Raw genomic sequence first — 27,202 nt, forward strand, 5'->3', positions numbered from 1 at the left:
CTATACTTCAGTAGAGAAGAGAAGGCTTTGGCGTTTGCTGTCAGGCGTTGGGATGCTCTCCAGCTGAAGGAAGTAGAGAAGGACTTGCACCTGCGGAGACAAGAGGAGGAGGTGACCAGAGACTCACAAGGGGTCTACGAGGCAGCGTCGTGGTGATCCTTCCCCGGTTTACCTGAGCCATGACCTCCAGAGACCAGCTGTCGTTCATGGAGATCGGCTGCGAGCGGATTGAGATTTTGCTGTCTTTCTCAGAGGGCCGAAGCAAAGTGGGGCCAAAAACCGTGGCCAGGTTGTGCAGAGACATCTTGTTGATGCTCTCGTTTTCAGTCACCCTGCAAGGACAAACGGCAAAGACGATGTCAGCGCAAACACTGCGTCTGTATCAAAGTCGGGGCACTAAGCTATGCGCGTGTGTGTGTGTGTGTGTGTGTGTGTGTGTGTGTGCGCTGTGTGAGAGGATTAGAAATGAGACAATAAGCGGGGACAATGAAGGTTAGACGTTTTGGAGACGAGGTCATTTCACACAGTAATGAAAGTTATGGGAGGTCAAAGATATTCACACTGAAAAAGAATACAAGCAGCGCCCCGAACACACTGACTATGAGCGGTTTCACCTTTTCAGGTGGTCAAGTAAGAACAGGAAGGTCACCAGGTTGGGCTCCGGTAGCGACAGCAGCAGATTGAGCATGCAGCTCTCCTTGGCCACGCAGTCAGACAGAGCTGTAACGCAAAAGTACACATCAAGGAATCTGCATTCATGGTATCTTGACCACCACTAAGATAACGAAGGTTGCTGACCAATGCCTCCGGCAAAGTTCGGGTACAACTCGTCAGTGAAAAGAGGCTCCGGCAGCTCACGGAAATACAGCTTCAGCGTGCCAGCAATGGCGTTCACGTCCATCTCCCTCATCGTGACACACACGTCCTTGTTGTCTGCGGAGAAGAGACAAGAGCTGCTAAAACACGGCGAAGTTTTACAGCAGGTGGTGAAAAACATTTGTGAGCCGAGCATGAATCCACCGAGCAGAGCTCTGTGTCTCGGTTTAGCTACACGCGGTAGAACCTCGGTTCTCGAACAAAAATAGTAGTTTAACCCTCTATCCACCACCATTACCAGGAACCGGTGCTCCGGTCAAAGAGCCTGACTTTGACCAGCAGGTGGTGCTGCTGCTTCGGCCCTCACCATCCGTAGGTAAAGGGTTAAAATGCCTCGGAAGTCGAACATACTCACCTTCCGAGCAGCCAGAACGGTTTGTAAATGATCCAGAATTGGGTTATAGGAACTTTTATTATGCTTTCGTCTTGTGTTTTCTGTTGTTTAGCTACACGTAGCTACATATTAATAGAACGGTAGGCGTGTAAATAACATTTATCTGCTGCAAAAGAACGAATAAATCTAGTTTCCATTATTTCTTATGGGAAATATAGTTTCGGTTTTTGAACAATATTGCGGAACGAATTATATTCAAGAACCGAGGTTCCGCTGTATAACAAAACGTTTCTTTCCAGCTTCGCTCAGAAATGTAATCCAAAGTGGACTCACTGGAATCAAAGGCAGCCTTCAGCGCCTGGATGTCCGTAGCGACGCCAGACACTCTGTAGATCCCCACTTCCTCCATTCCTCTGCGCTCAATCTCCTCCACACACTGCCTCACGATGAGGGGAACTTTGGAGCGCTCTCGCCTGGAGAAGGGTCACGCAGACACGTTAGCTGCTAATGCCGCCTGGCGTAGCACATTCTGGCATAGCATGTATTTAAAACGGAACAGCAGTCAATAGTTCGTCTGCACAGAAGATGCGTTGCCACGTAGGAAAGATGGTACTCAACTTCAGAGGCCAAGGGGGCCACATTTAAACCACAACAGGTGCAAAGGGCCACAAATTATTATTCACATATATTTGTATTATTTTATTCACTGTATTTACTACTGCTGTTTAATATGCTGTCTTTCTAGTCATTGTTTATGCATTTAAAAACATCATGGAATAATTAACAAATACTCTGAACTTGAGTAACAAATGCAGTGAAGCGACTGCGTTTCCAAAGACGTGTTGTTCAAGCTGACGTCTTATTAACCCCAGAGAGCTTTGCCTTGGTGGCATTCATAAAGTTTGCTACTTATTCCTACCGAGAGCTCTAAGTCTGCCTTTCACAAATATTAAGGGCGAGAGAGCACCGTTTGAATAGGAGCTCGTTAAGGAGAGCGAGTTGGCATAGATAGCTTAAGACCTTGTTAGAGAGAGCGAGAGAGCACCGTTTGAATAGGACCTCATTAAGGAAAGCGTGTGGGCGAGAGAGCACCGCTTGAAGGGGGGGGGCTTTAAACAAACTAAGTTTTCACATGATTTTGAAGCAAATGTGAAGGGAGAAATAAATACAATATAATGAGTATGAATTTATTGGGTATATATTTATGTAACTTTTATTTAACTGCATTCCTAACCAGGCAGGTCGGGGGCCACAAAATAAGCGCCCGCGGGCCGCCAGTTGGGTATGTAGGGTTTATGGGACGTCCTACACGCTTCCTGCTATGAAATGTCACAGTGGACCGGAGCGGTTACTCCCTCACATTGAAATGCTGCATCACTGATTAATCACATTTGTGACATTAAACCTAAAAAAACGGATTTAAATAAATGAATAAAAATGATAAAATCTATGCTGAGTTGCATAAATTATACCAAGAAAAGCAACATGGACCCACTTGGTTACGACATTAATCTTCACGCCGAAGACGCCAGACTGTTTCCGTGAAGGCATTCGCTTCAGGCTGAACTCTCTGCTGGTGAACTTCATGGAAAGCTTCACCTCAATCTGAAACCAGGAAAGGAAAACGGTTATTTTAATCTAAACAGACATTTAGCTAGCCTGAGCAGCCGCAGTAGCGAGACGCAACTTCAACCGGACAATGAGAAACATTGAAACGGCGACAGATCAGAAATTAAACTTCACATTCCTGAGAGTTCACAAATGTAAAATTACATTTAAAAATAAATTCCATGTGATCCGGTTCAGGTTTTACGAGTTTAGGAATCATGGTAATCGAGAATTGGGGTAAATATTACAGCCCTACCATGACTCAGCATTCATTTGATTTAATTAATGACTTGATTGGACGCTGCGAACCAGGAACCAGGAAGTCAAAGGCTTGGTGAAGACTCACCGCATTCATGGAGAGGACTGCCCTCTGCCACTCTTGATTTTGCAACGTCTGAGAATCCAGCTGTAAAGAAATACGAGGCAGACATGTTTTGATTTTTGATTTCAAATGTCAATCATTTTTAATTAATCCTGATTCAAACAGCCTCGCAGAAACATGAACACCAGGCAGGTAGCGCCATTGTATGTGTCATTGACCTATTTTAGTCACCTGACCAAAACCACACTGCCAGGATTTATTTACAGTGATCAGGTACGAGTGACGGCTTAGAGACAGTGGCTCCGAGGGAAAGACAGGAGGCGGAGCTAGAAGGGGCGGAGATGAAGATGCTGAGGATCTCCTTGGGAGAGACCAGGTTGGACAGGATTAGAAATGAGACAATAAGAGGGACAGTGAAGGGTTAGGGTGAGAATCGAACCCATAGCCACCGCATGGAGGTCCAGCCTATCAGAGGATATTAAAAGTTCATGTTGTTGCAATATTCTTGAAAATCTTCAATACAGATATAGAATTGGACCTAAATAATCTGGAATTGTTATTATTATTATCAATAGAGGTTTGTTTGAATGTTAGCTTGTGTTTTAAGGCACTTTGAGCACTCAGTCAGAATGAAAGGCTCCATATCGGATATCTCCGAGGCCTTTGCCCCAGATCCCTTCCGACTAGTCTGTACCTTTATTTGTGCTTTCCCCATGATCCTGTCCGTCATCTCGCCGTCCTCTTTGCTCTGCTTGGCTTTGTTGCAGCACTTCTCGTAGCAGAGCAGCCTCAGAGTCTGAGAGCCCTCCAGTTCAATCTCAAACTCCTTGTGTGGAAACAGAGCAAAAGGCGTGACGCGGCAGCTTTCAGGCCGGTGCACAGAGCGCTCATTCACGCCTCTGGATCTGCCCTCACCTCGTTCCAGTTGGGCTCCGTCGAGTCTCTGTGCACTCGGGTTTTGGCTTTGTTGACAAAGTAACCGAAGGAGTCCACCTCCAGGGAGCAGTAAAGGTCTGCAGGGGGACAGGGGGACACTGTTCAACTGCTGAGTCAGTCTAATCCGTGCAGTCCCCCCCCCCCCCCCCGCAGCTGCCACCGCAGAGAGAGCGGTGGGGGGGGGGCAGGAGATGAGTTTAGAATGACCTGTGACATGATTTCTAGCCAAAAGGGAAGACAAACCGCTTACTTAAGCTCCGTTTCAGACCCGATGCCGAGTGGAGGATGACGTTCAGAAAGCCGTACAAGCCAGAGGATTCGTCGTCTGCAGAGGGAAGCCTTCACTTTATCCACGCTCACGCAACAATGCAAAGCCGTGCGTCTTTTAACTCATTCAGTGCCAGCCACATGCTGAACGCCAGCAGTTGTCACTCATTTTGCTCTATTTTTCAAGGTCCATGACTATGCAAACACAGAATCTACCAAATGAAAGATTGAAGTCTCTTCTTTTACCAGGAAAAAAAAGTGTGTTCCTGCCATTTATTTATTTTTATTATTATTGGGCGTTGAAGAGAGGCAGAATTAGATTAACGTATTTAGACGTTTATGGCACTGAATTAGTTAAAATGAACAATTGGACCCAAAAACTGCAAAAGATTGTGAGCCTCACCTTCCTTCGTCATCGTCATGGGAATGGTGTGGACGGTTTGAAGTTTTACACACGAGTTAGTGAGCATCTGCAGCTCCAAAGAGGTCAGGGAGAAACTTTTAAAACCTGTGGGACAAACTAAATTACTAAAAAATCGTATTCCAATAGGACTGTGAATGGGATGAAATGAATTAAAGATCACATATTATAAGTTATCGCAGTTCCCAGACACTTATATGAAATATCTTTGGTCAAATATTTTATATGTACATTTGTAGGAATTAAAACAGAATTTCTGATTTTATTGTTAAAGTTTTTGCAGCAACATGAAGAAAGGTGAAGAGCTACTACTGTAATATCAGCTTGTCCCGTGGGGGGGTCTCTAAGCCGTCCAGCATGGCTGTCCTCACCACTGTCTCTAAGCAGTCCAGCATGGCTGTCCTCACCACTGTCTCTGATCTGTCCATCATGACTGTCCTCAACACTGTCTCTAAGCCGTCCAGCATGGCTGTCCTCACCACTGTCTCTGATCTGTCCATCATGGCTGTCCTCACCACTGTCTTGTAGACCTGTCCCTTCATCCTATCACAGAGCACACCTGATACTTTCCTCCACCCGTTCCAGCCTGCCTGCACACGATTCTTCACCTCCTTTCCACATTCTCTCCATCACTCCGCTCTGTCGACCCGAGGTACCTGAAGTCCTCCACCTTCTTTACGTCTATTCCTTGTAACCTCACTGTCCCCCCTGGGACCTTCTCACTTACACACATGTACTCTGTTTTACTCCTGCTCACCTTCATCCCTCTCGGTTCTAGAGCAGACCTCCACTTCTCTAAATTCTCCTCTACCTGCTACCTGCTCTCACTGCAGATCACAATGTCATCTGCAAACGTCATATTCCAAGGAGCTTCCTGTCTCACCTCATCTGTTAGTCTATCCATCACCATGGCAAACAAAAAGGGGCTCAGGACATGTCCTGCATGCCCTGAACTACTCTGACATACTTCTCTGCCACTCTAAACTTCCTCATACAGTACCACAGTTCCTCTCTAGGCACCCTGTCGTAGGCTTTCTCTAGATCTACAAATACACAATGCAGCTCCTGCTGACCTTCCCTGTACTTCTCCATTGCCAGCCTCAATGCAAACATTGCATCTGTGGTACCCTTCCTCAGCATAAAGCCATACTGCTGCTCACAAATACTTACTTCTGTCCTTAGTCTAGCGGCTAGCCTCAACTAATTGTTCCCTTAGCCTGCCTGCTGTTTGGCCTTTGCCACCTCTACCTTTGCCTTGCTAAGTATTGATCAATCTGTATTGTTTGAGTGTGATTATGGTATTCGTTGTGTATGTCGGAGGCATGCGTCACATCAATCAAGATGAAGACAGGGCTGGAATGAAAATCTCGTGTTGCATGTGACAGAGAAACTCACACTTCTTCTGCTGCTCTCGAATGATCTCCCTCCACTCAGCACGCTCATAGTCAGAGGAGATGAGGAATGTGAAACCCTGAAAGAAACAGCAAACTGGATTTTCTTGCTGGCTCAGGCATGCATGTCACACGTGTCAACAGCAGAGGGCAGCAGGACCCAAATGACGGAGTTGTTGATAGCTGGCGTGAGGGATTTCTTTCATGGAGAAGACACAAATCCAGAATCCAGGATCCGGTGTCAGTCAAACCACACCGGATCTTACAAATGTCTGACTGTTTGATTGTTCCTTTGAAAGCCTCACCTTTCCGTTCCTGTTGGCCACTCTGAATGCCGTGTTCGGAGACATGAGAAGCAGCAGAAACTCCTGCTCTGATAACTTCTTCCTGAGTCGATCGATCGCTTTGGGTCCTTTGGTGGTTCTCTGCACGGTCACAGGGACAGGGTTCATGCGACACATGCTGTCTGGCTGTTTGTTCACATGATCGCCGAGTTCCCGGTTTTATTTTAGAGCGCCTTCGCACTTCCTGATTCGAAGGTGCGACTGCTTCAATGTTTCTAGAGCGCAGTTCCTTCAAAACACTAATAAACCCATAAATCACAACCTAAAAATGAAACGTTGTCATGGTTTCCATGGTGTGAAAGCTCAGAGAGTCTCTTCGCGTATATCCTCACCTTCTCCCTCTGGATCTCATTCTTGATCTGGGATATCTTGATCTTCATGGCGTCGACCTCCTCGTCCGGAACCAGAGGGATTGGGGTGGACTCGCAGTCCTCGATGGTCTGGAAGGTCAGATCGGCCAGTGGGACGTACCACTTACAGTCATACTGCTGTCCCTTCCTGCTGGAGGGGGGAGGGGGGGGGGGGGGGCACATACTGGTTTACGTACAAAGGACTTTCAATGGAAACAAGACCGCAAGGGCTTTTTTGAAATGCTCCTCTTAGACAGGATGTTTGACTTTATTTGTACTGTAATACATGCTACTGTGTGACTGTACTTGTACTCTAACATTCTATCTAATAAATATATTCATCATCATCATCACAATGAGACCTATATGGGGGCTGCGTGACGGCCCCCTCCCCTGGCGTCCTCAGGCTGGACGCCGACCCAGACTCACCCCGCCGCCTGTTTCTTCAGCTTGGCGCAGAGCAGCAGGTCAGTGAACAGGAAGACGTGCCGGAGCTTCCTGGAACCTTCCACCAGCTCCACCATGAAGCGATCCCTCAGCAGCTGACGGTTCTGCCGACAGGAACAACGCACTATTAAAACGCACGGCATGCAACGGCCACTTGTCTCAGCAGTCATTGTAACCATTACGCAAACGGCGGTGATGTAACCGCCGTCAGCTGAAGGACTCCTCAACCACAAAGCAGGTACAGGCAAAATGACGGCAACGAGAAAACAGCTGTGATGTCAGCAAATCGAGGAGGTGGGCGTCTGCAGCACGCTTTTCCCAACAGCGAGCGGAGCGCCCACAGATGGTATGAAGCATTCTCAGGCAATGCTGCGATGAAGACGAGGAGGAGGAACTGTTGGGACACGTCCGCTCGCCTCCGTGCACAGCTTTGATGCAGACCGAGAAGTCTAGAAAGCTGCTGCATGATGGACCGGCGGGAAAAACTCGTCTAGACGTTCAGGCCTGTTCTGGCTTGGGTCATGCATCATCATCGATGAAAATACCTCAACAAATAAAATGTATAAAATCACTGTAACCATGCTGATGTCAGCATTTCTCCTGCCCCGAGGACTGGAAAAAGGATTCATTAACAGATGCTCAAACATGCACAGTTAAATATAGCACGTTGTTCCCTGACAACACAAAGAGCTGCTTCCAACTGGACAAATACATTTAGAACAAGGACGGTGAAGCAATACTAAACAAATAGTACACATAAAAAATACTGTGATAATTAATCTTCACGTCTGATCGCTGTCGGTTCGTCCTGCCCGAGTTTAGAGGCCATGCGATGACATCAGCGCTTCCTGCAGCCCCCCCCCCCCCCCCTCTGTCTTTTGAACTGAGGCAGTTTAATGACCCCCCCCCCCCCCCCTCCACGTGAGACTTGCCAACCCGCAACAACTGCAGTCCAATAAAAACAAGGAAATCCTCGCGGCACGTTTTTTTTTATTTCCAAGGCCGTTTTCGGCGTCGTTCACTTCAGCGCTGGCCTCACGTGTTTCACGACTGTCCTGCTTTCACACCGAGGTGGGGGGTGACGTCCGCTCATTGTGTGGCGATGCAAAACACGACTGCAAGTAGTCAATAATCCAATGGAAAAACAACACTGGATTCTGGGGGGGGGGGAGGTCAGCACCATAATGAGCCGTTGCGCAGCGAGGCGTGTGCAAGAGGTGATGCTAAACAAGCTCACGGGTTTAGGTTCGCTAATTACAGGCGGCCACAGCGCGAAACATCGACGACGCAAGCAAAGTTAGTTTCCAGCCGCCCACGTACAGCAGAAAAGTGACTTCCTTCTAAAAAATAACAACAGCCAGAAGACTTCCCAAGATCCCTCTTGGGTTCGTCATCCCTCCCTGGTGGCGAGAGCCAGTTCCAAGCTAAAAGAGAGGAAGTCCTGGGTCAGGTCGTCTGAATCAGAGCCTCAGGGCGCCGGTTATGGGGGGGACTCAGGGGTCAGGAAGCCACTGGTACACGCCCAGGAGGCGCGTTCGACCCACTGGCTGATAAGGAGCGCCGTAGGTCATTTCTGGGAAGCGCGGTCGACCCACGGTGAGGAAGGATGGGTGTGAGAGAGGAGGCGGTCGACGGCGGCCTTTGCCTCGAGCGAATGCACCGCTTTGTCACGAGCTTCCTCTGCACGCCACTTCCTCCACAGCGACGGCAGACAAGCCGAGAGGAGTCAACGGCAACCCGAGTCACGCTCCGCTTTTATCGCAGCTTCCATGCACTCTGATGTTTCCACTCTCCATAGTCAGCATCCACGCGTGTTCTCAGATGCTGCACGGACTGAAAACCTCAAGCCCTGAAACGATGTCCAAGTTCATGCAACCTTTATTTAGAGATGACTTCCTGCAGCGGGTTTTAGTCATGCTTGTAGCTCTGTGGATGGAAGCATGTTTGTGGGCCCCCCGGCTGAGAGCCATCAGAGGAATCGCTGCGTTTGGTACAACCTTTAGGTTCATGAAGTCAGACTCCGCTTGGACAGGCGGAGACAGAGACGGAGACAGAGACGCAGGCGGAGAAGAATTTTAGAAGCACAATCTGCCATTTTTAACGATGTTCAAACGTGATCTTGATCTATATAAAAATATACCGGTAAGCTATTGAAGAGTTATTAATTATATTCATTTAGATTCATTTTCCAACCCTTTCTCGGATCAGGGAAGTTGCCGGAGTTGGTTTCAGGGGAGAGGCGGAGCTCTTTACAGGAGACGCGCTCTCTCTCTCTCTCTCTCTCTCTCTCTCTGTCGGCATGGCGACCAAAACTGCGATTTTCATCTCTGGCTTCGTCCTCTGCCAGGAGGTAGCTGCTGACGCTGTGGTTCAGACTAAAGGCTGAACAGAGGAGCTGATCGCTGCTAACAGATCACTGCCTTACTAATCAATAGCAGGGAGCTCGGTGCTGCTGCCGTTTCACGTCACACCCAGAATGCCTTGCGACGTAAACAACATTGGCTGCCCCCCAAACAAAATGGATTTTATATCTTATAAGACATAATGATATATTTTTGTCTATGTATTTACGTAGTCGAGGTACATTCTTGTGTTTTTAGACTGATTTGTCAAAACAGTCCGTGATCACTTTAAGATTCATTCCAACACACTAAAGTAAACTAAAAAGGGGAATTTGCTATCTATACTTGCATTTAGCTTGTGGCAGCAATTGTGCATGAGATACGGCCTCGGAGGACGAGCACGGAAGCAGCCTCGGCTCACGTTTCGTGCTTTCAGTCCTTTCACGAGAACTTTTATTTGCCTCAATACTAGATATTTAAAGGAAAGGAAAGCAACGCAGCCTGTTCTACAAAACAGTGGAGACAAATAGCGAAGAAAGAGCCCACACTGACCTCGCCCTTCTTCACCGTCATGGACTGTCTGCGTGGGGTGATCTCCTCGTTAACACTGGACAGGAAGTTCTGAGAGATGCGCAGGGCATCCTGTAGCAGCAGGGAGTCCGGGTGGCTGGAGGGCGTGTGCTTCAGGAGGTCCTGGGACACAACGGACGTGGACAAAGATCATCCTCCGGCTCTGCCTCCATGCAGAGGAGATGTGTGTCTCTGGGTTGGCATTGGCAGCTCGACTTACGTGCAGAACTAGCGTGCTGCGCGTCACTCTGTCCACCGGCTTGTAGAGCAGCGCTGTGGAGGAGAACAGTCACCTCAGCGGGCCTGATCACAGCTAACGTGCTGTACCGCTAACGGTGCTGATTGATGAGGCGGCCGGCCACTCATTTCCCTCGGTACTCACTTTCCAGGGAATGTTTCGCAGGCTGCTCTTTGTGATCCTTTGTGCTTTTGACCTTTAGATTCTGGCAAGGAGAGAAACTAGACTTATTGAATCGCAGCGAAGGCCCACAGCGCGATTAAAACAATCAGTGCTGCCCCGTCGTCGCTCGTCCCGGGGGCGACTTGCACAACATCAAAGCGCCGCCGCGCCGTGCACAGAGCGGCTGCATACCTCAGATATCTGTGCAAACTGAACGTTTGCCTGGCAGCACTTGTCCGCCGTCTCCACGGCAACCTTATAGTTATCCACAAAGGCTCGGTACACTCCGAGCTGGCTGGCCTACAGGACACAAGGAGAGCAGATTAGAGTCCGTCGGGAACAGGGCAAGCTAGGCGTGCGTGCGTGTGTGTGTGTGTGTGTGTGCGTGTGCGTGTGTGTGTGTGTGTGTGTGCGTGTGTTTCATCCAGCAGCAAACACTGACGTAGCTCTTATTCAGCAGCCTCCTATAGAGCGCCCCCCCCCCCCTTTACGGCGTGTCGTGTGGTGCAGCGGGGCTTTCATCAAGCCGGGAGATGACTCCAGGCAGTCTACTCACAAAAAGCCCCCCCGAATACGAACCAGACAGTCGGCCACCATCTTCCCTTGCAAAGTCCTTCCTCTTTAAACGCAGTATTAATGATGGAGGCATTTAAGAAGTGCTATAATTAGCTTCTGAAAGTTCCCGACTCGCCGAATGCCGCGGCGTTTGATCCGACACTAACTTGTAATTTTCCTGCTCTCCAGTGTTTGCACCTCTTATTTAAAAGGCATGAGATCTGAAGGGATTCCCGCGCTGTTGTGAACGCTCGCCCTGCAGTGGTGAAAGAATTGGAGCGGCTACACTTCACTCGTATCAGCCCATCAGCCAAATGAAAGACTAAAGTCTGTCCTTTCATGAGGAAGAGAAAGTGTCTTCCTACCATTTTCCGTGCCGGAGTTCTTGGCCGTTGAAGAGAGGCAGATTTCAACGTCAGGGCTGGCAGTGAATGAGTTAATTATATGCTGAAATGATTCAAGCATTAAAACTCTAAGGCGGTCATCAATCTTCTCTTACTTATTCATGACTACTACTACTGTACTATCGGCTTGTCCCGTGAGGGGTCGCCACAGCAACCCAACCCTCTCCACTTCACCCTGTCCTTTGCATCGTCCTCCCCAACACCAGCCACTCTCATGTCCTCCCTCACTACGTCCATGTATCGTCTCCTGGGTCGTCCTCTAGTCCTGTTCCCTGGCAGGTCCATCCTCAGCATCCTTCTACCGATATAGTCTCCGTCTCTCCTCTGGACATGTCCAAACCATCAAAGCCTGGTCTCACTGACCTTGTCTCCAAAACGTCTAACCTTCACTGTCCCTCTTATTGTCTCATTTCTAATCCTCTCCAACCTGGTCACTCCCAAGGAGAACCTCAGTATCTTCATCTCCACCACTTCTAGCTCCGCCTCCTGTCTTTTCCTCAGAGCCACTGTCTCCAACTTATTCATGGCAGCGATGTTTAAATCCCTGTGGAAACGACGAACATGAAATACCCGTACCAGCTTCTGGAAGAGGTCTCCCACACATTGCTGGCGACCCCAGTCCTGGAGCCGCGGCAGCAGGGCGTCATAGAAGTCCTTGTGGATCTCATGCAGCTCCGGCACTTTGAAGAAGATGGTCTCTATCTGCTGGACGGTCAGCATCGGCTGGGAGGTCGTGGCTGCGGCCCTCAGAGGCTTCATGGGCTGGTTGAATAATCACAGCCAAAATGTAGGACACGGTTACCTCCGAGTGTTTTAGGTCCGCAGCGAGGGGAGGGGACTGGCAGGCGGGGACAGCGGCGTTCAAACAACGACGAAGACTTCAGAGACGGATTTTATTCTGTGTCACTCGCTTCCATCGGATGCTGAGAACCCATGACGGATGACGGATGTGGTTTCAAGCCATCCACGAAGAGACATCGGATCCCCAACCACAATGAAATCAGACCGGATTGATTCAAATTCACCGCCGAACTTGTTTCATTTTATCGTTTTCTTCACGTAAATATAAAAATGTTAACAATATGTTGCCCTTTTTTGGTTTTGCTCAGAAACTGACGTACAAATCAGCTGTCGGTTAAATCATCACTAATCAATATTGAAATTTATATTGATGTGATTTATTAAAAGATTATAAATCATAACCTACCATTCAGATACTCCCAGAAATGCTGAGATGGTTAAATGGAGCCGGCGTTTTCAATCAGATTTAAACAGACGCCAGTTAAACGTCACTTGAAGAGTTTCGATCTTCAAGCTGCTCATTTGGGCGGATAATAAAAGATCTGCTAAATCCGTGGTCGGACTCGCATCAATCCTGGCACTCAATCATTATCGTGGTCACATGACAGAAGTATATATATATATATATATAGAACCCGGAGACGTCTAAAGAACAATTAAACAGAACATGCTCGTCACATCAGAATTATTTGCATTCATTTTGAGTATACTATGGGTTGCAATGAGTTTCTAAAATGATGTCGAATGTGTCGTCGTAGTTACACGTACTATCAGCAAGGCCTCCAGGTGGCTGAGGTAGGTCTCCTCGCTGGCCAGGATTCCTGACAGAACCCACTTTCTCATCTGCAGGCCCTTCTCCTGATCCAACTCCACCTGACCAGACGAGAGAAGAAATGGCAACTCACGCAGGGGCGGCAGCCTCCGACACAAAAGACAATACGACGTGTGCCGCTGCAACGGTGCAATAAATCACACGCCCCTCCGTGAACCCCGGGCAGCAGGTACCGTTGCTATGGGATTAGGGGCCGGATGGGCTTTTGATTAAAACCTGTAGGAGTTTTACGCTCCAAGCGACCTGCGGCGGAGACTCCCAGCACTTTAAGGAAGATGGATGTTCACCAGATGTTATTCCAAACAGGACGAGGGCATCAGTCATCCAGGTGTAGCCTGTCGTTCCTGCTTGGACCCCTCCGCCCTGCGTTAGGCTCTGAGGTGTAGACATCAACAACCGACAGGGAGGAGGGGGGGGGGGGGGGGGGGGGGAGCAGCACCTCTTCTTGACATCTGTTCAACCACGTTATTTTTGCTGAGCATGCATGTTTTCATGCTCAAAATCATTCCCATCTGGCTGAAATGCCTGATTTCAGGTCACATCTTTTGCCGTTTTCTAAAGCCTAGGCCTAGTTCTAGCTCGCTTAGAACAAAAAAAAAAAAATCCATCTATCCCGTGTTGTCCTTTTTAACTTCACCAACTTTGTGGAAGTGGAATATTACTGGAAAGGCCGAATATTAAGGGGCATTGACGCTCCTTTGCACATTACTGACTTGGCCAGGATGTAAAATGAGACAACGCCACGCAGGAGAATCACACTAATGGAGTCATTTTCGACCGCCCATACGTTTTGGGTTTATGACAGGGAAGTGGAACCCATTGAAATGAATCCGGATAAAGACCAAACCATTACTAGGGGAGGTGTTCATGGTCTGGAGACCTGCTATGAGGACCGGCCTATAATGGGTCTATTGGTGCGATGACATGAATCTTGTTTCTAGACGTACACAAAAAGAACAACGTACAAAAAGCTTCTTATAATTCCCGTGATGAACTCGAGCTGCTGAAGCGACCCTACCTCTACGCAGCATACAGTGAGTTCTACTGCTGGCGCTGTTGGTGGGTGTCGATCATGTGACATTACCGACAGGGAGGACTTCAGAGAGCCGGATGACTGGGTGTCTCTGCTGCTCCGGCTCTTGGATCGGAGTCGTGGCGAGGACAATGGCGAGCCGGTGAATGACAGAAGGTCGCGTCGAGGCCGGGGCTCGTCGGACTGCTCCAGGTCATAGCTGTATGATGGGGGGGTTTCACTGTAGGGAGTGTCTGTGGGGAAAAAAGGGTCACACGTTTGTTTAGTGAACCTGCATGTGACAGTAATGGGAACAACTGGAATGGTTGGTATTCCAAGTTGGATCCATTCCAGAGGATGGGGAAGACGAAGGCGCCAGCGACCTCTTCAAACTCTACATAAATGATGTTCTCACATTCATCGTTATGCTGATGACACAGTTTTATATGCTTCTAGTCCAGCTCAGCCACATCAGCTTTAATCACCAAGTGGCTTCTTCTTCTTCTTCTTCAGAATTTTGAGACTTCTACTTCGGAAGTTTGACCCCCCCCCCCCCCCCCCTTAAAAAGCTGATAGATTCCGGATTTTGCAAAACTGGCATAAATTAGAGCACGTATATAAACAATTACGTTTTTTGTTTGTTTGTTTTTTGGACAAATTTGTCTGAAGGTTACATTCCACCTTATTTTCCAAAATATTAGAGCGTTCTGGCGATGACGTCATGGTGCGGGCTTTAAAGGGTTAAGGCCTCCTGAAGTTCCTGGAACGTATCCGTTCCAGAACAGTGGCCTGTCGTCCGGCAGGCCCAGAACATCATTAACATCCAGATTTGCAGTGTTGCTAACGTCAGCATTCGGCCTTTTGACCCCGGTTGGGTCCGCGTCCACGCCGGAGGACTCTCTGCTCCGTTTACTGGCTCGTGGATGCGTTTTTCCTGACACGTGGCGCTGGGCTGTCTGAGCCTTTTTCTCCGCTGTGGTTGGAGACAAAGTTGATGACAGCAGTGGGACTGGAGCAACGCAGTAAAATAGGATCCCATAAAAGCAAGCTGGAAGATGAAATGGTCTTTAGAGCGGCGGGGGGCGCTATGAGTGAGCCCTTTGACATAGCATGTAGTTACGTACCTAACTGTTACTGGTTATTTTTTATTGTATTGTACTTTATCTTTTATTATTTCTCCCTCATGCTGATTGTACTGCTGTGTGTCAAATTGAACCCCCCCCCCCCCCCCCACAGGGATCTATGAACAGAACATATGATTTCATCTAATCTCAAATTACCTTTATTTATCCAGGTAAAGCTGAGTGAGAACCAAATTCTGATTGACAACGACGGCCTGGCCCAGAGGCAGCAACCCAGCACTAAAAACCACAGACATCTATTTAAAAGGAATTAAAAGAAGTTGTTGTTTTAAATTGGGCCCAGAAGGGAATTAAGATACAAAGTTTGAATAATTTTTGCAGCTCAATCCAGTCATTGGGGGCAGAAAGATGGAATGAGGAGCGTCTAGAGAAGAGAAGGACGGACTCTTGGAGTGAGTCGGGCTATAAAGATCTCCAGAGCTCAGGTTCCGAGTGTTGCCAGATATGTTAAGAAGTGAGCGAAGATATTCTGCCCCCCCCCCAGGATTGTTTTGTAAATGAACTGATATTAATGCATTAATCTATGAATGGCCAGTTGAGGAGCGAGTCCAGATCTCATTGGCGAGCGTTGAAGGGACGGATGCAGGGGGGGGGGGACATCCAGTGTATGAAGACGCGTTTTTGAGGCTGCGCTCTCAATGACATCACCGTAGTCCGAGATTGGGAGGACTGTTGCTTTTTACCAGATTGTGCTTCGTCGAGTGAGTAAACGATGATTTGCTGCGTTTTCTATAAAGTGATGCTGGAGGCAGGCGGGACTTCACCACCGGACACGCCGGTCCTGCAACAAATCACCAAATATTCCAATAGATGTCCTCAAGAGACACATCACACACTCGCATCAAGGTACTGGGGGGGCCATCGGGGGCGCATCGGGGCCAATTACATCTTGCCCCACGCCCCCCCCCCCCCAAAAATGTGTTATGATACGTCGACGGATGCACTTTATCATAATGCAAGTTGTTGCTCTTTTCTCCATTACACAAAAAGGTCCAAAAATAAGTAAAGCGATTGATTAGAATATTAACCCTTTCACCTCAGACTGAAAAACTGCACGCCTGTGAAAGGACCACTGACAGAAACATTCAGCCGTGTCCCATCCCATTTATCAAATCCTCTTTCTACCCTTCGTAAACCTATGACCTGCACAAATCTACCCCACACGGGCTGAGCCAGCCACCGACAGCTCAGGCCAGACAAGTGGATCAGCGCCGGGGGGGGGGAGCTGCAGCGGTACCACACGTGTTCTGCTAATACCAGCCTTGTTTTATAACTGCCTGCTTTCAGAATATCGGATTACTCTAAACAAGCCTCACAAAGTAGCCCACTTCTGTGACAAGGACATGAAAAGGTCCTCATTCTCAAGGTAATAATAATAATAATAGTAATAAGTGCAATCAGAGATTGCAGCCCCTCGCCTCCATAGATCAACGCAATTCTGTGGGAGGACCGAGCCACGGACAGAACCTTTCAAGTCGATTGGGTTACTAGTTTTTGAGTTATGCGCGTAGACAGACAATCAAACAAACAGACAAACAGACAAACGGACCCAATTGCAATACCCTCGCCTCCCCTTCGGCGAGGGTAATGATAGTAATAATGCCATGGTGACAGCGGGCACATGGAAGCCTCAGAAATACAGGATTCGTTTTATTCATGATCCCTTTGATTTCAGATGTTTTATGCCACAGGGAAGATGAGGATCGACGGACGCGCTGCCCTGTGATTACCGACACACACCGCTGAATCATCATCATCATCATCATCATTAACATGATCAAGGATGAGGCAGCTGGAAGACACAGAACAACCATCTCAAGCAGCCACGATAAAAATAAAAGGCAGACGCGTCTAAAGATGTGAGGTAAAGTATCCAAACCGGTTCAGCGCTGCTTGGAAGGAGAAAAAAAGAGAGAATTCCGGAAACTGGAGAAGGAAACAGGCAAGTCACTGCCGGACAGACAGACGGACAAGGGAAGTCCACTCAGTGTTCCAGTCAAAGACCCCCCCCCCCACCCCCCAGGAGGAAGTGTCCAGGCAGGACTGCTTCAGAGCGGACACGGGCGTTCTGCACAAGGTCGTCGCCTTCCCACTGAACACACACACGATCGTATTATTCACCGTGTGCCAGTTCACTCCGAGACAACTTTGCAGACGCACATATTTGATTGGCCGTTCTTGTAACCCGTTTTTACGTCATTGGATCGTCTTTAACGAAGGCCGTAGAAAGATTTAGAGGGAAAGACGCGGATCCAGAATTTTGCTGTCAACCAGGACACAAGTTATCCGGAGGTGGAAAGTCGCCGGAATAAGACGGACGCAAACATAAAGACGCTCCCAGCAAATCCTGTCAGCATCGAAACGCCAAAAAACGCGACTGAAATATAATAGATACAAATCAAATGTTCGTAATCTAATGCTTCAATTTCATTACACCCACAGACAGAGGTCCAAAGTCAAACGTCCCTCCGAGCTTCAGCCAGCATCAAAGTTTCATTTCATTTCAGCTCTTTTCTGTAAATATATCAAAACTTGTGCTTTTAATTTATTTACTTTTATGTCACATTTGAAGACATTTTGTGTTCAAGCAATCAGAAAGAGCTTTACTGTGTGTACATGTTTTTAACCGTGTAATGTACGTATACTTGTACAATTAAGTGTGACTCAAGTCCCCACAATAATGAGGACATGTCCTCAAAGACAGAGTCAGCATATCTGTCCCATATATCAAACATTTGGATAGATTTGGTAGATCGTATTTGTCTTGTTTTTTTTTTTTTTAACAGTTCTTTTCTTATTTCTGATCTTGTGTAAATTCTGTAACACAAACTATCCGCTGTGCAGCATGTCCTTCTGTCCCAGCCCGGCTCGCTGCAGCTTAGGAGGGACTCAACGGTGCAGTACAGCCGTAATAAATGCCCCGTAATGACATTACATAAGCCCGGCAGATGCTGCTGTGAGCTGCGGATCGCAGAGCAGCCAATTCGGTTCTGGACGCTCTATGAACTCTGTAATTCTGTGCGTTTCAAGAATTTAATTCGACTGTATTAACATGAGTCATGGAGATGTCAGATCATTGACCAGCATCCAAGAAGCCAAAGATGGAATCGCCTTGAATGAACAAGACGCTGTGCACTTGCTTTCCCACACACACACACCACTCCAGACACAAAAAAGCACTCAGGGAGCGCAGACCTCCGCCAAGCAGCTCATTCTCCTCCTAACTGGATCTACACCGTCCACATGGTGATCTGGATCATTGTTTTACAAATCCAGAGCTCTAATCCTAATCCGTAGAGATAAACCAAGGAGAGAGTCGCCGGATCAGAGACTCACAATCACAGAAATAATCGAGACGAAACACAGAATCAACAGTGGGACATGTTTTTTCTGTGAGCACTGTCCCATTGACTCGTGTGACATTGACATGGAGACACGACCTTTCAATACGGGAAGCTGCCGGCTCTGGAAACAATCAGAAGAGCGGAGTTACAGAATAACGGTCTAATGCTCTACAGAAAAGAAATCAGACAGCAGCTATCGAAAATGGGACTATTGATCAGATAAATAAATAAAAAAAGAGCTGGAACCAGAATAGGAGACTGGGAGAAGTGAACATATTGATCATCCACACAAAGATCATTCATCTAATGGACAGACTTTATACTGCGAGCTCTAAAATGATCCTGCCCCAGAATGGCTGGCAATGAGGTTTAAACATCAATAACTTACCAGAGAATAAAATAATAACAGCAAACAGATGCTGCAGGACAGCGTCCGTCATTTCTGTCTCAAACAGCTCCGTCAGAAACGCTCTAAACCCGGAAGCAAAAGTACGTTCATAGCGAGCACGCTACCATGGTAACCGTGAGGGACGTTTCAGCACATTATAAACTTTATCCACTCTGCTCTTCTTCGACTCCTGCAGGAGACAGAGGGAGAGCTGGACGCGCAGCGCTATCAAGGGGAGAGTGTCTACACACACACACACACGCACAGCGGTGTGTGTGTGTGTGTGTGCGCGCACCGTCACAATGCACACACACACACACGGCTCAATGACGGCAATAATCTCAGAATGGAATAAAAATGCTTTGAATCCTCCATCCATCTTCAAACCGCTCATCCAGGGGGGTCAGCCAGTCGCCGAGCGGCGCAGGTCAGAGCCGAGCCGCACCTAGCAATCAGTGCGTGTTGAAATAGCTCCGGGTGGACAGACCAAGCGGTCTGTGGAAATAAACAGACAATGATGCACAGAAATGTGCCGGCTATGAATAGCTTCCCTGACACGGAGGGGAAGAAGAGCCCAAAGGGCGCCATTTAATTGTGTTTGCTTATTCCTTTGGAGAATAACTCTTTTTAAAGGCTATAAGATCAAATGTCCCCATGTTTGATAAAAACGTGCACAAGATGTGCGTCCCTGTGTCTGCGCTTCCACGCTCCTGTGGGTCGTGCAAGAGGAGCGCTGATCAACGATCTTTACTCCGGCTTCAGAGGACGGAAGAGCAGAGTGGATAAAGTTTATTATTGGTGGTAATGTTACGGCGAAAATTGACAAAAAAAATGTTTTAGTGTGTGCTAAAAACGTCGCATCATGGTTACCATGGTAGCGTGCTCACCATGAACATACTTTTGCTTCTGGGTTTAGAGCGTTTCTCACGGAGCTGTTTGAGACAGAAAAGAGGGACGCTGTCCTGCAGCATCTGTTTGAGACAGACAAGAGGGACGCTGTCCTGCAGCATCTGTTTGAGACAGACAAGAGGGACGCTGTCCTGCAGCATCTATTTGCTACTTTGACCAAAGACTGGCTCAGATATTTCATATAAGTGTTTGGTAACTGCGTTAACTTGTGGAAAAAGGTAGAATATGGGACCTTTAAAATCGCTGTTCTTGCTCTCTCGCTTTCTTTGGACGCCCTAAACGAGAACATTTTGTCTAAAACAAACCCGGACCAGTGCCGCAACAGGCTCCTCGGGTCAGGCCGTAGTGCGAGATGTGAACTCATACAACACTTAACTTTTCATTACCCCCCCCACACACACACACACACACAAGCAGCTGAAACATTCCATAAACACTTAGCCTGCCAGCCAGCAGCACAGAGGGCTCTTTGAGCGGGACCTAGGAGGGGTGCTGAGACTGCAGGACCAGAGCGCCACTGAGCTGGGGTGGGGGGGGGGGGGCTGCAGGTTCAGAAACATGCCACACATTTTTCTTCGATTAAAATGCATCTATGGCAACATACATGTTTGCATGTGGGGTTAACAGGACGCCGTCGTACGAGCCGCCCTGCAATGCGCTCTAAACAAGCGTTTTAGGTTCCGTTTCCTGACACGGAAGAACAAGAAGTCCATTCACGGTTGTTCCTGCGACAGCAGCTGGCGATGCCTGGCCCGGCGTACCAATGGTCTGCCAGCTTCTGACCGGTTTACCCGTACACTGCTCGGAAGAACAGGTGCCACGCCAACGCACAAAGCCGCCATCGCTTCCTCTTGTGGTCTGCGTTTACTTGAGGCGGAATTCTTGACCATTAAACCTGCCCTTTGAGGGCAACCATAATGCTGATGTGGCCCTCGGAGAAAATGAGTTTGACCCCCCCCCCCTGCTCTAGAGTCTCTCATTGTAATGCATTAACCATGAGACAGTCTTCACACTCAGCCCCTCCTCAGACACGGCAGAAGGCCGTGGCCACCAGAATGATGATAATTAATTATGGCAATACCGACCCATCGGAGAGTCGGCCTCCTTATAGGACCCTCAGCTAATCGGCATCTCTTCTCAGACGTTCTTGACAAATGGCCTAGAAACCAGGAGACGACATTTATTCTACGATTTACAGAAAGAGAGAGAAAAAAAAAAGAATCTCGAGACGTGCCAATTTTAGATGGGCCATTTCAGTTTTCGTTTCAGATTTCACAGCAGCCGAGCAGTGGCAGGGAAATAAAAAATAAGGCTGGTTTGTGTCCAGTGACGCGTTTCAACGGAAAGTCACACATTTTCCTCGGGCGGACGCAGACTGCCAACGCACCACACACTTCAACACTCACACAGGGACAGCGCCACCTCCGCTAGCTGCTGCAGCGGAATTCACATATCCCATGATCGGGTGCAGAGCACAAACACACACGCCACATGTTACAATGCAGAAAGGCTCATTTAGCCATTAACCAGCACGAGAAGCAGCAGCTCCACAGCGCTCGGCTAACCAGAGCTCACTTTTAATAGGTTTTGGTGAGCAGCGTTTTATAACAAATGCACCTTACGAGTCACTAAACCGCAACAAAGAACCGTTTATTTTACGACCTTCTCTAAATCCTGCAACAGGCGCAGAAATGTCATCAGAGAATAAAGCCGGAGTCCTCATAATCCAAAAGGCACGGTCCGCATGAGGCAGCCGTGTGATTGCGTCATCAACAAGGCTCCACAGAATACAACTGCCTCCTCAGACTCCGTGCATGAAGGTCTGAGAGAGAGGGTGCAAGGACAGGGTCCATTAGCAGGGGGGCGCCGCAGAGTTAAAGGCTTAGTTAGGGCTCGTGTGGCGTAGGAAACACTTATTTCACTCTTCCTCTGTCCTCGGCATCCCCGAGTTGCCCGGACCACTTTCCTTATCCCACCTAACATTGTCGTATTGTCACCAGTGAGCGATTCTCCCATTGTGTCCGTGCATAACAACAGGAAACGTCGATAGCAGGCGCATCGATTGGAGGCCACGTGACACGCTTTATAACATTCGGTCCTCTTTTTTTTTTGGAGCGAGTGGCCGTGGCTTCTTCAGACTCTACTCCCGGAACAAAGGCCTCCCTAAATGCATCACGCTAGACAAACCCCCTTTAAGTTAATTACTCAGCACCGACGGCAACAACGCTGATGTGCGCTGACACAAAAACACTCATGGTGGACAGGAACGAGCAACTGGGGGGGGGCCTGGGGGGGCAGCCACTGGCACATTCAGAGCGTCTCTGGGTCAAAGAGCAGGACGGGGCAAACAAGGGAGGACAAAGGCTAGAGAAAACGATGCTTGCTTTCAGTTCAGAGTCAGCACACGTGAGATCTCTCCTGTCAATCCCAACTCTGCATTGCTGCTCACAACTGGAAGGGGTCAATGAGAAATAAAGGCTCCATGGAGGTGACCTTCTGAATAACAGGATGAGAAGAGGAATAAAGCCTGGCTGCCTATTGTTTTGTGGGGGGGGGGGGGGGCTCAGTTCCGCTCAAATAAACCCGGCCTAATCCAAGGAAAGAGCAGTAAGAAAGACGTGCATGAAAAATCTAAACATTTAAGATTTAGAACGTGGGATTGAAATACTAGGACCTTGCATTAATCATGAGGGACTGGATGAAGTCCACCCGAAGCAGCCTCAGACGTCTTTCAGAAGAACACAACATGCTTTCAGAACTTTGTCATCGCCACCATTAGAATGTTCCCGTTTCTCTCTCTGCCGTGTAACGTGTGCTGAGGGCCTACCCAGATCTCCCTGGAGACTGTTGTCCTGAGAGGTCCTGCTGGACGCGGTGGAGTTCCCGTCACCCGGCCAGATCTGGCCCGGTTTACGGGCCCCGATCGCGGAGGCCTGTTCCAGGCGTTTCTGGCACAGAGGTGTGGGCGGGCTGCTGCTGTCGAAAGAGTGTTGGGAAGGTGAGCGGCTTTTCTCCCTGCACACCTGACAGGCGGTGGGACTGGGAGACACGTGGCTGGACTGGCCTGAGGAGAAGTCCTCCTCGCTGGACGTCAGGTTCTCGTTGGAGCTACAGTCCGGCGTATACCCTCCCGCGTCATCGAAGCTGCCGGGGGAGTAGGAGCGTCTCGGCCAGGTGAGGTGCGCGTCCTCCTCCTCGACACTGTGGTCCCTAATGTGGATAACTCGAGTGTCCCCGTCAGCCATCATCACCCCCCCCACGTACACGCTGATGTAAGGCTGGCACTGCTGCTCAGACCTTCCCCCAGCGGAAGGGTTCGCGTCCTCTTTCAGGAAGTGTGGGTTGGCTTCGCCGTCGTCACGCGAGCCAGCGGACCTGCCCCTCCGGAGAGCCTTGATGTCCCCCGCGGCGGCGGCCGACAGGTTCCCCGGAAGGGAATGCAGCGACCTCTTACGCTCCAGCTGCATGGCCTGGCAGCCCAGGGTGCTGATCCTGTCCGACACCGCCCTGTCGTTGACTTTGACCAGCCCTCGCTCGTGATGGTACTCCATGTTCACGTAGAAAGGTTTCTCCTGGCCGCCCATCACCGAAAGCCCTTTGCCGTCTCCGGCTGCAGGGGAGCTGGCTCTCCTGATGCGCTCAAAGTTGGACCTCAGAGCGGCCACTGAGCCCGAGCCCACTGGGATGTCGGGAGCGTCCGACTGCGGGACAGGCGAGACGCCACCCGTCTGCTTACCTGGGGACGCACCGTTCACTAGTCCTTCAAGGTGTGGTTCACACCTGGCTGTCTTTGCGGATCCTCTAGGACGCTGCTCGTCAGCTGGCGCCTCATCAGCGTGGGGCCCCCGGGCGTCTCCGGGCAGGTGTCCATCACGCACCTGAGGTGTGCTCTTAAATCCCCACCGCTGCCCGTCGTAAGACTTCCTCTCTTTCGCCAGCAGAGTCTGCAGGTAGATCATGCGGAAGCGCTCCTTGTTTACTTCCTGCTCCATGTCCCGGATAGACGTCTTGCATTTGTCCAGTTCCTGCTCAACGTCCCCCATCGAGTTCAGGTCCATGCAGGGGGGGTCCGACTCGGGGAACTGAGCTCTCCACGCCTCCACGAACCCCACCGGCTCAACCATGGTCGCTCCGCGGACGTGAACTAATCAATCAGCCGACAGACAACACGCGTGTCTAGAGAGAGAAAGGGGCTCGACAGAAAACTTCCAGAACGCCATTGCAGAGAAAGGAGGCGCTCTCCAGAGTGAGGAGGGGGGTCCACCTCACAGGGTGGAGAACCGGTCAGTGCAGTCCTCACTCAGAGTCTCAGGAGGAAGATCGCCGCTCCACGCTCTTCACTCCTTCTGGCATGGTCCATGGAATGTAGGCTTGTTCTTCTTCTCTGACGATCCGCGGTCTTCCTCCGTGTTCAGTGACGGACTGACTCGGTGCTCTCTGATGCTTCGGCTCTCCGTCAGCCAGCGGAGGGGGCGGGGCTACGTGGCCGTGATCCAGCCTCGGTTTAAGAGCCAAAAAAAAAAAAAAAAAACGGGGATGTTTCGTCACAATGCTGTTCCTGATCCAAAAGGACACTCAACAGAACACGTGCTGTTTATCAGGTCAACATAAAGAAGGCGAATCGGTGTTTAATGGCATTGAACGCCTCTCGAGAAGCTGCCAGAGTTCAGGTGGAAGAAGAAACTTACAAAAACAACATTCGATGGTTGATTAATCTCACGCGTGGGTTTTATCCTTTTACAAACTCAATCCCTCAGGTTTGTCTGATTCTTCCCAGGTAGCGCGCACTTGTCCTTTCAGGCTAATCCAAAATTCTCGTGTTGCAACCTGAGCCGTGCCTTGTAAAAACATCGCCATCTGACGGGTCAAGAGTTCACGGAGGTAGAAAGGATGCGTTCAAGTGCAGCGGGAATGTAACCGACACGGTTCCGTGCCCAGTTAAATGAGGCGTTTACGTGCTGACATTGTTAATGTTGTTGTTAAGATAATGCAGTTTATGTCGTTGGTCTCGATATACCTTTAAATGCAACGGACAAATCTAGATATCCAACGTTTTCTACCTTTGGCCATTATCAATAAACCACGTTGTTGTTATAGATTTTAGCGTTCAAAAACACCTGCCGGCTAAAATAACAAAAAGCCTTTGAACCTATTGAATAAGAAATATATGAAACCATAAGGGAGGTGTGTTTATTTTATTATTTAGAGCAAAAATGTCTGAACAAAATTCAAATCTAATTGTTAAGACTACTTCCTTTTGCTGGTAGCAACAAGTTCGAGACGTCCTTGAACTGGTCACTGGTCCTTCCGGTTTCCGCCGGAACTTGACCTGTCAATCACGGGACCTTGTAATATACAGAAACAAAGAGGGTTAGGGTTAAATTTGTGTAAAGAAACAAAAAAGAACTTAACAATGTTGTGTGAAAATGGTCACAAAGGGAGAACACTCAATGCAAAAATAATCATTTTATTTTCTAAGGAAAAAGCAATTAAGAAGATGAATATTCTTCGCTGGGCCCCCATCCTCATGACTCGTCCTCCAGAGCCACGATGGCGAAGTTAAGAACAGATAAGACCTGGAAATTCCATCTTAACATAGTATATATGCTGTTTAAATCTTGTCAAAAGGATTTTGCTCGTTTTCCCCACACACAGCTACATCACTCCCCAAGTTCAAAGTACTGAAGTTTAATCTCAAAGTAATTGGGGCAACAGCGCTCCCTTGTGGGTCTAAATTGAATTTCATAGGAGTAAAAGTCTCCTTCTGTTCCATCTCTGTCGACTACAGCGAGTTGTACATATTGTGTGATTTAAGTTGTGGTCTTTCATGTTCATCCTGTCCTCCACTGGCTGCTTCAGAATTAAAGAAAAGGGCTTATTTAGCTCGCTTTCTAGTCAAACTAGAGGTTCCTACAGAATACCTGCAAGGTAAATAGATAAATACAACATAAATAATATTCAATGACCCACGTCTAATTCATCATCTAAAGCTTAGATAGATTTAATGCGCTGAAGATGTGCATCTCTTGTCCAATCACAGATTAGTGTGATGGAGGATGAGAAGGAGCAGCCAATCAAACGTGTGGAGCGGCTGAAGAAGAGGGTGAGACCCTCCCTCTGGTGATTCTCAGCCGTCTCTCGGAGTCGCCGAGGAATGAAAACACGAGCCGAGATCTGCATTACTGCATATTATCAGCTCCTTCAATAGACCTGGCAGTCGTCACGCCTGTATTTACACGGCTGTAAAGTCAATCAGGTGTTGATTTTATGGGCCTGACTTGCAGGCTGTGCCAAAAGGTGAAAGCTGACTCTGACAGACGTGTTTGGTTACTCCTGCTACTCCGACGGTGTTAAAGAGAGCCTGGAGAGCACGACTGGCATGTTAGCTGCTGGATCCTCCTATGATGAGCCCTAACTTGGGGTGGGTGGTGGGAATCAAAAAGAAGATACTGGTCAGTGCGGGGGGGGGGGGGTTCCCATCCATTTCAAGGTGTACTGCACAGGCAGGACATTGTCCTTAACATCGTCACGGGTGAACTTGATCCACCGTATTGATATTGATGTGGTCTGTAAAGGCTTCCACTTATTGGGTCCTGATTTCTACCCAGGTGTCATCCACATACCTGAACCAATGGCTGGGAGTCATTCATGTAAACACAAAATAAAAGTCAGTGCCAGTTTTATTTCCTCTACCATGCATGGAAAAATCCTGAGTTTTGGTCAATGATTCTCATATGATACAAGCCTCCGTAGATTAATCAGAGTTCACATATAAACAGGGTCACGTGAAGGACCCCAACAGAAATCCACTTTTTAAAAATGACAAATCTTTGGGAACAACTCACAATCGGCCGTTAAAAAGCTATTTGTAGAGAACAGACATACAGACAACGTAAACATTTAAACGATGAACTTATTCATATTTGAAGTCACATATCTCTAGATGTGGCCGAGTATTCCCAAACGCCCATACATCATAGGCTACAAAAGTGCAGTAATTTCCTTTAAAGGTACTTCCTGTTCCTGTTAGCAACCAGCTCGCGACTCTTTCACGGTTTCCATGGATATGTTTCCTAAATTTCATTCCTACTACGACGACGGCAGGACACACCCTACTCTCCCTCTGATTGGTTGGATTTTGCCATGTGGGTTGATGATTGGTGATATTATGATATCAAGATATCGCGTGAACCTAAACGAGAGTAGG

The 27,202-nt window shown here is 48.5% G+C and overlaps 1 protein-coding gene across 1 annotated transcript; it reads right to left on the minus strand.

Moving 5' to 3' along the window:
• Positions 1 to 24,119, minus strand: si:dkey-91m11.5 (PH_BCR_vertebrate and RhoGAP_Bcr domain-containing protein). Its single transcript, XM_068760720.1, has 23 exons — positions 22,823 to 24,119; positions 14,285 to 14,466; positions 13,137 to 13,241; positions 12,144 to 12,329; positions 10,801 to 10,908; positions 10,591 to 10,651; positions 10,429 to 10,481; positions 10,191 to 10,331; positions 7,279 to 7,400; positions 6,832 to 6,997; positions 6,461 to 6,580; positions 6,160 to 6,235; positions 4,747 to 4,851; positions 4,327 to 4,401; positions 4,056 to 4,153; positions 3,835 to 3,966; positions 3,165 to 3,224; positions 2,706 to 2,815; positions 1,544 to 1,683; positions 799 to 933; positions 615 to 720; positions 173 to 332; positions 1 to 90 (listed from the first exon to the last, which is right to left on the minus strand). Exons 1-23 carry the CDS (start codon positions 24,117 to 24,119, stop codon positions 1 to 3), a joined length of 3,828 nt encoding a protein of 1,275 aa, XP_068616821.1.
• Between the last annotated feature and the right edge of the window lie 3,083 nt (positions 24,120 to 27,202).

Source organism: Brachionichthys hirsutus, chromosome 4 (genome assembly GCF_040956055.1).
Source record: "Brachionichthys hirsutus isolate HB-005 chromosome 4, CSIRO-AGI_Bhir_v1, whole genome shotgun sequence".
NCBI classification, from domain to species: domain Eukaryota; kingdom Metazoa; phylum Chordata; class Actinopteri; order Lophiiformes; family Brachionichthyidae; genus Brachionichthys; species Brachionichthys hirsutus.

Coding starts and splice junctions, on each gene's coding strand:
- si:dkey-91m11.5 (XM_068760720.1), bottom strand. CDS start 24,119: ATGGTTGAGCCGGTGGGGTTCGTGGAGGCGTGGAGAGCTCAGTTCCCC. Junction 13,242..14,284: donor CTCTGAAGTCCTCCCTGTCG/GTAATGTCACAT, acceptor TCGTCTGGTCAG/GTGGAGTTGGATCAGGAGAA. Junction 3,225..3,834: donor TGGGGAAAGCACAAATAAAG/GTACAGACTAGT, acceptor ATTTCTTTACAG/CTGGATTCTCAGACGTTGCA.